The 12,887-nt window shown below is 41.0% G+C and overlaps 1 protein-coding gene across 1 annotated transcript; it reads left to right on the top strand.

The window, feature by feature from the left end:
* Window positions 1-2,157: 2,157 nt before the first annotated feature.
* LOC133272054 (pancreatic triacylglycerol lipase-like) lies at window positions 2,158-12,538 on the top strand. The gene is made up of 12 exons (XM_061458660.1): window positions 2,158-2,296; window positions 3,082-3,236; window positions 3,732-3,854; window positions 5,636-5,770; window positions 6,715-6,823; window positions 7,917-8,036; window positions 8,277-8,396; window positions 9,843-9,961; window positions 10,183-10,312; window positions 10,491-10,602; window positions 11,584-11,751; window positions 12,420-12,538. The coding sequence occupies exons 1-12, from the start codon at window positions 2,248-2,250 to the stop codon at window positions 12,481-12,483; spliced, it is 1,404 nt and encodes a 467-aa protein (XP_061314644.1). The 5' UTR covers window positions 2,158-2,247; the 3' UTR covers window positions 12,484-12,538.
* The last annotated feature ends 349 nt before the right edge of the window (window positions 12,539-12,887 follow it).

Here is a 12,887-nt window from a genome sequence, read left to right as displayed (position 1 = left end):
ACCAGAAGACCCCAAGTGGTCCCTTCCAACCTCAACCATTCTGTGATTCTGTATTTACAATGAGTATAGATTTACAAGTGGAATATTAGTTAAGAAAAGAAACATGAGTGTTGTATCCTTGACTAAACACTATCCAAGTCTATGGAATTCAAAGGGTAATTAAACACATGTCTGAGGTCCAGCCAAGAGAAATCTGCAGTACAGAAAGTTCCCTGGGGACTTGACAGGTGGCAAGGGAGGCATGAACAATGCCACGAAGCACTGCACCATGTCCCAGGACAGAGCCAGGGCATCCTGCAGCACCAGAAATCCAGTCCTCTCCTCTGCCTGCTTCCAATTCCAGACTACAAGGACCAGAATGGCTCCTCCAGAGAGCAGCCTACATCGTACTGAGGGACATGCATCCAAGCCCTATCGTTCTTCCCAAAGGAGAAGCAAGCAGCTGAAACCCATCTGACCATGGCCTAGCTGTTCAGTTTGTCCTGTGTTATTACTGTTAAAAAGGGTAGTCAACTAACTATGGTAAAATCCTAACTCACATCTTTTCCACCAGCTCTTCATTTAAGAGGGAAAATCGGTTTCCTCCTTCATTTTGATCAAGAATTAAAACTTACCAGCATACTAGGGCATGTAACGATTCTCTTTTATCACTGATACGGACATATCTACAAACTAAAATGCTACTTCGATTAAGGATGGGAGCCCTGAGCTCTAAATTCATATCAAAGGTGATTTTTAGCAGGAAAAAAAACCTTTAATACTACTTAAGAAATAAACCCCACTTGCGCGGATAACAGATCCCTAGACAAACAACTGGTATCTGTTTGGACATTCCCAGAGGCGGACTAGGAGCCATCAGCGCCTCCAAGACATGTGGCCACCACCAAAAATCAGAGACAAGGTGACAAAGCTTTCTAGGGGAAGAGTTAGCCAAGGTTTCCTTTCTTCTTGAGCTTGCTTTCAGCCTTCTCGTAGAGTTGAACAGGACCGAGGGGTTCCCAGGTCTAGTCCTGTTCCTCTGCACAGCCCATTTTTCACCCTTTAGTTGAGGTCTCTAGCAGAACACCATACTGAGCTCTGCAGCATCCCTATACAAAGTGGCCATGTCACAGTGTCTGGAGTAACTTTGAATGTTATTTGTGTGTATTTCCAGCATGCTTACGCTCAGTTAATCACGAAGAGAAAGGTTTTCTCAGAACTTGGGTTACATGGGCAGTATAGAAAGGATCCAAAGGGGTAGACAATCATTCTTCTACATCTACTTAGTTCAAGAAGGAAATGAAAGGGACACCAGAGGAGGGTCTGGCTTTTTCACTATGGAGAGACTGCCAGGCCCACTAAGTAGTTTTCTTAAAGGGATAAAGCTTTGCCAAATGGAGTGGATGTGGAGAAATGGGAATAAAAGACCCAGAAGCACAGGGGCATTCCACATACAAAGTCACTTGTTGCAGGGCAAGGGTGGGAACTCAGTGTTGTTCCCTATTAAATTCCCCAGGAGACCCCCTACATCCCAATACTAAAACCAAAAGCCTTCCCAGCCAAAACAAGGCCCTAAATCCATGACACAAAGATCCACCTAATTCTCTTTAGTGTCCCACTCCTGATGTGTTGCTGACTGGGAACTGCCCTGTCTCTGGAGCTCCAATCCTATTCTGGGCTCCAGCACACCAACTCAAGCAACCTATGCCCATGGATTTTGGAATTTTACAGAGAAAACAGCCATTAGAGTTATTTACCAGTTATCAATAAACCATAATCTGAAACAAATATTCCTATCTTTCTGGAAACATTTCCAAGGATAAAGCAGACTATAAAAAACACACGCAGAGTGCATGAAGCACACACCAGTGCATGGAATTTCCAAGAGGCATCGTAAGTACTTCGGGATTTGGGGGATTTCTTCTACCTTGTCAGGTATACGGCTTCCCAAGGCACAGAAGCATAAAGGAGACGGCAGCTCACATAGGCATCCTTAGGCTAGTTTTAACATAACTACTATATTTTCAATGGGAAGCATAGCTTCACTGGGAAAAAGTCACACTAGATTTAAGCTATGCTTTAATAGATTTAGAAGCCTCAAAATCTCTAGCAGAGCAAGCAAACATAATGCTCATACATGGCAGTTATATATATATGTTGCAGAGAAGACAGACACAGAACCCTTGAGAAAATTCAGCAGAGAGATAAGCGCACTTCCGAATCAAGCAGGTTAGCACATACTACCTGCTTCTTCTTTTACTGTTCTAGATGCTTGGGATTTGGATACTTGCACTATGCCTGCTCAGCGCAGCAGAAGGTAAGTATATGGGGTTATTATTTCTGTAGCCTTTCTATGCTGCTGTATTTTGTGAGATGTCATTCTACACTACAAAAACTTGCCAAGCTTGCCTTAAAACTTGCCGATTGAGGTTACATGGGTGACTTTCCTACGCAAGAATGGCGAGATGAGTGTGTGAGTGTTGTATTTCCTTTTCTCCACACTGGAAATCCTGCCCTAGGAGCGTGCAAGAAATGGTGATGTTTTCTATCTCAGAGCAAAGCTATTGCTCTAACAAGGCTAGGAAGTTGGGTTTTGTCCTCCTCTTTAGTGATGAAAATGGAGAAAAAGCTGGGGGCATTGGGTGGAGGAAGTCTAATGATGGTCTAGCGCTATATTCAGCAGAAGCCACCAGCTTGTATACTGTAAAACTTCCCATGTAGAGTGCAGTCAGCCATTGAGAACAGTTTCAAGATATTGCTGATTATTGGCAGTATTTTGGCTTCTTAATAGGAGAAGCTCATCAGCTCTCTCTGTTTTAGGCAAAACAACAGCTGCGAAAAGATACCTAAAGTATGCTATAGGATACCCACGGGGGAACTGCACTGAATACTTTTGATGAGCAATAGGGCAGCTTCTTTCCTTGGGATAAACTGTAGGTGTTGACGATCTGAGAGAGAACAGCTACTGGTCTTTGCTCTCTGTAAACCATAGGGTGTTCAAGTAACTGAGAGATCTCCAGGAAAGAGATGATATGAGGTATAACTAGCCCGCTCCACTTCTTTGCTCATTCTTATATTACGGATCTGATCTGTGTGCTACAGGTTCAGAAGTCTGCTATGATAGGCTGGGATGTTTCTCAGACAGTATGCCATGGTCTGGAACTACAGAAAGACCAATCCATAAGTTACCCTGGAGTCCAGAACAGATAAATGCTCGCTTCCTCCTCTACACAAGAGAAAATCCTGATAGCTATCAAGTAAGAACTATTGCGGTTTAACCATTAATAAATCACATACAAAAAGAGTAAATAAACACCCACCCCAGCTGTGCTCCTGGGAAGTGTTGGAAACCTTCATTTTATTCAAGAGACAGCCTTATTCAGCTCCATAGCAGGGCCTCTAGAGCAGAACTCTCATGCTCCTCCAGCCCTCACAGAGCAGCATAGCCCATGTTTTCTGTATGCCCACCAGGAAGTGGTGAGAAACTGTGCATGTCTTAATGATTGGGTAATGCTTTTCCACAGATCAAAAGATGACACATTCAAAGTAAAGTCTTGGCTGCTCTAAGATATGTGTCAAAACTTGCTCTGAATAGAAGTACAGACCTTAAGCCATAGTCATGTGAACGCTTACAAATGAGTTTAACATTGCATAACAGCGTACATATAAAGCATAGTCCAGGTCTTTGCAATTTTGATAAACTAATTACAGAAAGCAGATATAAATGTTTGTTCATTTAATATCTACAACAGGAGATCTCTGCAGTTGATTCCTCCATTAGCTACTCCAACTTTAAAACAAGCAGGTTAACTAGGTTCATTGTCCACGGTTTCATAGACCATGGAGAAGAAAACTGGCTGTCAGACATGTGCAAGGTAAGTACCATAAAGTTCCTTAGTTGCCATTTATAAAAACGTTCCTATAAACTGTCTTTATCTCTATTTTGAATCAATTTGTCTCATGGTACTTCTAATGATAAGGGCAGAAAAAAAGAATCATTTTCAAATCATTTGCATCTCTAATACGTATATCCACATCTTGAGGAGAAGCTCTCTGCTTTATTGATTTCTGTGCTGATTCCCCAAGTTATTTCTTAATCCTGTCCCCATACCAAGCTGCACTTCCTGTGGTCTTCTCAACAAGCTCTTTTCTGGCGGTCTTCTCAAATCCTGTGAACATGCTTTCTATTGCAGCTTCAGCTAATGAAAGGTACCAGTCATACAGCACAGAGCAAAACAGCAGTTGATGGCACATGACAGTTTTCAGATCAGACTTTTCAACTAACTATTCACACAACTACAGCTTTGTTTAAATTCCATATTCCTATTTTATTTATAAGAACACTCTGAGAAACAATGTGAAAGTCCACTGAAAGGTATTTCACTTTATTGCATCCCTGTTATCTGCTTCTCTTTGACACAGGGGCAAAGAAAATAAATCTGAGAGTTTGTAATTGAAAAAGACAATCTCCATTGATTACCACTTTGTGAACATTGAGGTGTCATTGTTGGATTTGTTAGTTAACTTTTTCAAAGTATCAGAAGCAGAGTGATGTTTTTTCAAATCCCATTCTCCTGTTTCTCACTCTTAAACCAGATTTTTTTTCAGAACCTCACAAGCTACCGGATAGCTCATATTTTGCTTCAGCTAATCCCTTAATTCCATATGATAAATTTTCATGAGGATGTACTAAGAGGCACAGGATATGTCTTCCCATTCTCTCTCTGTTAATGTGGCCTGTGTTTTATCACAACACTCCAACTTTATTAAAAATATGGTCTGTAAATCTTTTAAGAAAAGAGCAGAGCAAATGGGATTGTGAATACATCCGCCTCTTATGTACATCTGTTACTTACCTTCCTTCCCATTAAGCAATAATCCTACCTGCGTTTTTATTTTTACCACTTCTAACATAGCCATAGACACTTTATTTTCTTTTTTGTTCTTTGCCACTTGTAAAGTGTTTTGGATGCCTTATAGTATCTGACCATAAAGCAAAGAATGAATATACGAAAGCTACTAAAGCAAAATACATTTAGCCAAGCTATCCAGCTCAGAGGAGAAAAGCAAAGCTTCAGATTCTGTGGCAGACAATGAAGTATCTGCCTGTGCATATATATTCCCAAATATAGCCATGAATCTGAAATGAATATTTAGTGACATCAGCAATTTATGCACCCTCTTACAACAAATGCATTTTTCTTACAAATTTGTATCAGGAAAATACTCTAGCTTTTTTGTCATAAATATGTAAGTTCCGATTAAATTACTTTTAAATCACTTCAGTGAATCAGGACATGAGTAGAGCTCATTTCTCATTTTTAGTGTTAATTTAAAGTTTGATTAACATAAAAAATTGAAAGGGTCAGTATTGTATTGATATTGTTTTCCCTTCTGCAACAAATACTGCTATGGGTATTTGAAACGATGGTGTGGTCATTACTGCAGCATACCATCCTCTTTCAGTGTGGTCTGAGCACACATATGGCTGAGAGAAGGCATGACCATGTACATATGCTAAGGTATAGGTTCTTCAAACGTTCTCATACAAATTCATGCAACATTTATGAGTGGAGCTGTTATGAGCATCGTGAATCAATTCTAGACTGTATTTACTGTGGGGAGCTTTGTTTTCTCCTTTTGTTTTACAAAACAGAGGATGCTCACTGTGGAAGATGTGAACTGCATCTGCATTGACTGGAAGAAAGGCTCAAGATGTCAGTACACCCAGGCATCAAACAATGTCCGTGTTGTGGGTGCTGAAATAGCTTACTTTGTGAACACCCTTATGGTAAGAAAATCCTGGTTATAAAGCTGTAGATAATGCTGATTGGAAAGAAATATGATTCAGGATCTTTTATGAATCTGAACATAACCAGCAGGGAACATTTTCTGCTACTCAGCGATCATTTTAAGAGTTGCGCTAAACCCCTCTTTGTAAAGTTAGAGAACTACGCAGCAAATAGCAGGGTTTAGCCAACTTAGGGATATGAAACTCTACAAGCTACCCCTATGGTACAGCAGACAGTTCTTCCACAGATGTGAAGTGTTGTTGGGTAATTTTAAACATGCAGAGATAACAGACACAGCAAACTGCCTCTTCAGGGAGACAAAACCAACCAAGTAGGTTGGAGAACAACTGCTCTCCATGAGCAACAAAGAGGATCCACTCAGCCACCTCAGGGGGAAGTCCTTGTGGCACCTTCTGTAGGTTTAGACACTGTGCACATGACCCCTTTTTCAGACAGCTTCACACAGGAAATGATGCTTGGTTTGGCACCTTCTTTTAATCAAGGTGCTCTCAACACACACGGCCCATACAAGAACTATAACATGCTTCAGTAGATAGTATGCCAGGTCGAGGAGTGCTCTGACCCATATTTCACATGGTGCTTGACCTGCCATGTCTAACTTAGAGTGCCTGCCTGGCTGAGCCTTCCAAGCCAGATGACCTCCCTGTTATTAATAATGGGTCTAGAATATAAAACGAATACAGAGCCTCTCAGGACTCTGTTAACAGAGTTCTCTGAAGTTTTATCAGCCTCCAAATGAGACCAGCATCTGAATAAGGCTTTTGAAAAAGTGATGTATTGTACCGAAACTGACAGACAGATGCTGAAATCCTACAGCTCCCAAGTCTATAGTCAAATTGAAAGTAGTCTTTCAGCACCTTTTTACTCCTCCCTGTTGCTGATGAAAACAGAGCTAGTAACCTTTTATATTCTATTTCCCCAGGACACATTCGGATACTCTCCAGCCAATGTTCACATTATTGGTCACAGCCTTGGAGCACATGTGGCAGGCGAAGCTGGCAAGAGGCGTCCAGGAATTGGAAGAATTACTGGTAAGTCAGTGACTTAAGTCACAACTCCTACTAAAGACACCATTGCTTAAATAAGATGTTGCTGTTCATTCTCTCTTACTATCGTATCTGACTGTGGGCTGTAGTTTAGTAAAGGGCAATTTGGACCTTGTAGAACTTAGCCTCTTCTCACTGTACACTGAGGAAGGAGTGGTTCTCTGGTAAGGGTTGGAAAGCAGTCAGTGTGACAATTATCTTGCTTGCATATATTTACACAGCAAAGGAAAGGCTCCATACAGCTAACAGAGCCAGAAGACTCCTGCAATACATCAGCTGACTTGCTGACACACATTAACGCTTCTGGCAACCTCTACAGAGCTTGATTTAGCCTGTTATATAGCAGCACAGCTGATACAAAACACCCACTGCTTGCAGGTCCCTCCAAAGCGTGTTATAAGCGGCACAACAGTGAGCAGTTAGTTTTGTACTGCTAACAAATATCATTTTCCAGAAAAGGATGGATTAAACCTGATATTTCAGAAGCAGTAGGCTAACCTTAACCGTCCTGATACATCACCCATTCTCACCTTGCTTTGCTGTGTCTACATAAATTTTCACCTAGTAGAGTACATTATTAGTAATTATTCTTCCCCCCCCCCCAGCAAAATATCTGAAGTTTCATTTCTTTTCTTAATAGTAGATGCAGAGATAGGAATATTTATTGCATTATGAGTTCATTTTTAAATAAGGTATACCATCAACCTCTCAAAGCAGAGATGCCATTTCAAGTATTGTAAAACCTCCAATACTCTCCCAGAGAGAAAAACTTAAGAGGTTTTAGGAGCCAAACTTGTGGTCAAACCAATCCTTGTTCTTTCCAAGTACTGGAATTCAACATTGGTGTAAATCAGTAAAATCTAATAGGCTTCACACAAGTAACCCTTTCTGCTTCTTGGGAGAAAAGCCACTTGATAAGAGAGAGCAGACAACATGGTCTTCTATATACTATACTACTTAGATATAAGGAACCACAGACCACTATATATGTGATGATTCATTATATACAAGCATAGCATTCTACGGAACAATGCACCTCTATCTCTTTATCTGTACATAACAAGTTTTTTCCTTTCAGGACTGGACCCTGCTCAGCCTTACTTCCAAGGGACTCCCATTGAAGTCAGACTGGATAAAACTGATGCCGAGTTTGTTGATGTTATCCACACAGATACAGCTCCCACAATCCCCTACTTAGGTGAGTATTGAACAATACTATAATCATTATTATTTATAATCATTATTTATGCCATGTGGCACTTCAGTATCCTAATCATTCATCAAGACCCACTTGTGCTGTGCCGCAGACGTTGAACAAGTACACCATACTGGTCACTAACACCTCACATCCTAAAATATCAAGCACCAGCAAAGTTCAGCTATGGGTACGTAACAGTATTGACTGAAAATATGCTTACCCCTACTTTAAATGCTCCAGGTTTTGGCATGAGCCCAGCTATTGGACATCTTGACTTCTATCCAAACGGAGGAGTGGAAATGCCTGGATGTGGAAAGAACGCTGTGTCACAGATCGTAGATCTCGATGGCATCTGGGAAGGTAAGCATTGATTACATTACAAACTCGGGGATAGATCACCCCTCACTATTTCAGTACTTAACTTTCCTTAGTTCAGGTGTGTTGCATTAGCTTTTGGTGTGCCCAGCAGCAGTGGCAGCTGCAGAGTGCAGTGAAATTCTTCATATGCTTAAACCACGCTATTTTCCAGAGCTCATTAAAAAATAAACAAGACAAAGGGTTTTGCCTCTGGAAAATCTGCCTCCTCTGAAGTATCCAACAGCAGAAACAAGTTAAGGAAACCGTGCCAAGAGTTTTGAAGGGTCTATAACAATATAATTAACTTTGTTTCTATGCAATTGCCCAGCAGCAATACTGGGTGGAGTAGGACAATGATGCTCACAGCTCCTCCTGATGGGCTATCTTCAGCTGCAGCCCTTCTGAGATAGAGCAATTAATTAGCTTTTGATTACCTTTCAATCTGAGTTGCATTAAAGCAATGTCATTGTGTCTGTTTATAGTGCACTAAAAAAAGATTGGCACTTGGTTCTCAAATAGAGTTCTTTGTTGGTTTACACGGTTCTGATAACAGCTCTAAGTATTAGAAAATCTTTACGTGCCTTTAGAAAGTTAAACTGCACAGAACACTAAAAAGAACCAACAAAACGAACAAAACAAGAGCTCTGCTATAGAGATTTTGCACTATTTTATCGGAGCTCTTTCTTACATTGCTGCAAGCACCTGAAACTCTGGGAATCCACAAACTCATTCGTGATAACCAGCCTTTTCCTCCAGCTTTTATTCAGTGCAGTTGGAGGCATTACATTTTCTTTCTTTCTTTTTTGTTATGCGGTAAACTCCTTATCAATAACGGGGAATTAAAGCACAAAGAAATAAAAGCGTTGTATATGATCTTCTTTTTGACCTAAAGTCAGGCAAATAATGGCAACACAAAGGAAAACAATATATTCATTATTTTCATTTTAAGATTCTCCCTTCCTTAAGCACCCCCCCCCCCAAATAATAATAATCTTGTTTTGAAGTCCTCAGCTGAATGGAGCAAATCAGCACTGCCCAGGAACTTCCCTCTTAAACAATTTTCATTTGGTTTCCCTTTGTTATGGTAATCCTGCTGTTGCCTACAAAAGACCTGCTTCATGCCCTTCTCCTTTCTGTTGTGCCCCTTGGTCAGATTGCTTGAATAAGTGTTTGGGAGGGTGAGGAGAGAGCAGGGTCTAAGCTGAGCTGTGCAGTCAGTCTCCACAAAGCATTTCAAGTCTGCATTTTATACCTGTCGAGTCAGTGACATTCCTTAGAGCATCAGTTCATTGCAAAAGTAAGCTTCAAACCTTATGCTTGATACTATAAGAATCATGATGAGGCTTTTGAGGAGGACTGATGCATCCCAATGACACAGTATTGCTGTGCCAGTATCTTTCCTGAACGGTAACAGAGTGAAAGATTTGACCTGGAAACATCTTTTTGCAGGAAGTCGGGACTTCGTGGCTTGCAATCACCTGAGGAGTTACAAGTATTACTCTGACAGTATTATCTACCCTGATGGATTTCTGGGCTATTCTTGTGCTTCATATGATGTTTTTGAATTGGTAAGTACCTCTCAAAGCCTCAGGATGGACTGTATCAAAAAGAGTGGCTCTTTCTTATTTAGACACCTGAAATCCAGTTTACTTACGATAGCTTACACCCAGCGTGGCTCTGTAAAAGAAACAAATGTTGCTGTGATACAGGGCCACCTAAATGGGTATGTCAAAAAGAAGTCCTTGGCTGGCTGGATAACTTTATTAATGGATGTATTTGTTTTCGCTAGGGACGCTGTTTCCCATGCCCAGCAGAGGGATGCCCGAATATGGGTCACTATGCAGACAGGTTCAAAGGGAAAATTAACAGTGACTTCGTGAAACTTTACCTGAACACTGGAGAAGCCAAGGACTTTGCTCGTGAGTTTCCATTGCTTCCATTGCTACCTACTGCTTGCAAACAAACCTTTTGCCCTGTTTTAAAGTTAACAGATGTCAGACCTTACAGCAGAGCAATAGCTGTTCATGCCAATACTTGATATTCTAGAGACTGCCTCTCCCTGGGTACAATCTAACTTACTGTATTTCTCCTCTGCAGTTTGGAGGTACAAAGTAACTGTGACCCTCTCTGGAAAGACTGGTGTGACAGGATATGTAAACATTGCCCTGTATGGAAGCGGTGGGAACACAAGACAGCACCAGATTGTCAAGTAAGTCAAAAATTGGAGAGAAAAGAAACTTCTCTTCTAGAATATTTAATTCAGATTTCTGTTTATATTGGTCTTACTTTAGAGATCAAATTCGAACCTGGTGTAAATGCAGAGGCAGTTCACTCTGGTGATTTGAAGGGAAAAGGTTAGAAGGCAGGATCTTGAACTCTTAGAATCCAGCGTCACTTGTTTGCTGTCCCCCCCAAGGTCTTGATGGACCTATGGTAGCAGAGTTGTGATCTTTCTGCCTTTCACAGGCTTCTAAAACGTTGCCACCACAGCTGCTAAAGTTACCCCATGAATTGCTATATAAAAATCTACTTTTTGTTGCTCATAACTTCACCTGCTTACACTAAATCATAGAATCACCCAAATTGAAAAGACCTTAAGATCATCAAGTCCAGCCATTGCCCCAGCTGCTAGCTTGCCTCATGTGCTCTTGTTGATTTGTATTTTCCTTGTTTGTTTCAACTGAAATATCTGAAATGGTGAAAACTGGGGAGAAGGCGTTTAGATGTGGGCTTTGGGCTTTATGTTTTTGGTTTTGTTTAGTGACAGTTATGTCACTTCCACCTTTCCAAGAAGGACTTCACATCTTCAGGTATTTGCTATGAGCTGATCCCAGTTTGCAGGCATCCATGTGAGATCCAAACACATGAGACAAGTCTGCCAGTATTGAATGCATTCTGGCACTCTCTAGCTGTGTAGCAATCTCTGTCTTCTTCACAGGGATCACCCTGTAACTGAGTCTTCACTGGGAGGTGTGACTGTAGCATCTCAGGCCTTCGCTTCTTCTGATGAACACTGATTTGGGATCAATTATGTTGGAAAAATGGAAATAATTCTGTTACCATGCTATAAGCTAAATATTGTTTTTCCGCTGTCTACTCACAGCCACTCAGTTGACAGGAGTGGTGATTAATATTAAATTAATATTAAATCCTAACATGCCTCACATCCGTAAACCGTTCGTTTTCACAGGGGAACCCTCAAACCAGACAGCACTTACACAGGCTACATTGATGCAGAACTTAAACTTGGAACAGTTACAAAGGTTAAATTCCTCTGGAACAACAACGTGATAAACCCAGCTCTTCCTAAAATAGGAGCTGCAACAGTTGTAGTACAGTCTGGAGAAGACGGAAAAGAGTAAGTATATCCATTGTGAAAATCTTGAGAGTTCCTTGGGAAGATAGGCGACAAAATTACTTGCAGAGTTATTGGCATCGTTCTTTCCAAGCCCTTACTGACCACGAGGACTGGTTATTTGTGTGTGAGCTTGCGTTAGCACGGCTGATTCACAGCCGGCTGGAGCAGCAGATGTTTTTCATTGTTGTTGCTGGCCCCTGAGATCATGATTGAGGAAAGAGGACCATGATAATAAAGACTGATTTTTCTAGACTTTGTGGAATAGGCTGGGATGTTCAGATTACAGAAGTATTATGTATTGACCGAGTTTCACCCATTTTCCTGAGCTTTTTAAAACAAACTCCCTCATTTGCTTAATCAGCTAATTTATCCACCCCATGATTTAGTATCTAGAAGAGGAGGCACAGTACGTTTTGAACCCATATACAAACTCATAGTTAAAATGCCATCGCTTGGAAGATGACATGGCAGATGGAAACAGTTTCAAGCAAAGCCAAATGATTACAGCCCAGTAGCACCACCTTTAAGCAGAGATCCTAGGGCCAGCTGTAGTTCCCATTCTGTTCTGTTGTGTCAAATGGCAAATCAGTTTTGTCTGATCTTAAAACCAAATCAATTTGTATAATTTCAACAACTCATGGTGCTTATATTGTACTTTTTTCTTTCAGATACCGTTTCTGTGGTTACGAGACAGTGAGAGAGGATGTTCTGCTGACTCTTACTGCTTGCTAAAAGCACATATGAATACCCCAAGCCTTGATACCAATAAAAGCTAGCATGTATAAAACTCTGGTGTCTGCAGTCATTGAACTCATAATCCTGGTGGTGTCTGCTGGGGTGTTTTGCTGCTTTGGGTTGTGGGGGTGAAGTCTGTGGATACCTCTCTATAGAGAGAATTTTGAAACAGTTTTGGGAGTGAATGAGGCAAAACCTGTTGAAAAATTCCCCTGATTTCAGCCATATTCAATCTCAAACTAATTTCAGACAAGAGGAGGGAAGGTGGCAAATATCCAGATAGTACCCCCTGGGCAGTACCAAGAGGAAGCAGACCTGCTTGTGACTAGGAGAGGATTAAGAAAGCCGATGTTCCTAATCAAACTGAAGGCTAAGCCCAGAATTAGCATGAGACAAAGATG

Source organism: Pezoporus flaviventris, unplaced genomic scaffold, assembly GCF_033815535.1.
Source record: "Pezoporus flaviventris isolate CSIRO_AGI_PZ_B2104156 unplaced genomic scaffold, CSIRO_AGI_Pfla_v1 ptg000029l, whole genome shotgun sequence".
NCBI lineage: Eukaryota > Metazoa > Chordata > Aves > Psittaciformes > Psittacidae > Pezoporus > Pezoporus flaviventris.
This window is presented reverse-complemented; position numbering and strand designations above follow the sequence as displayed.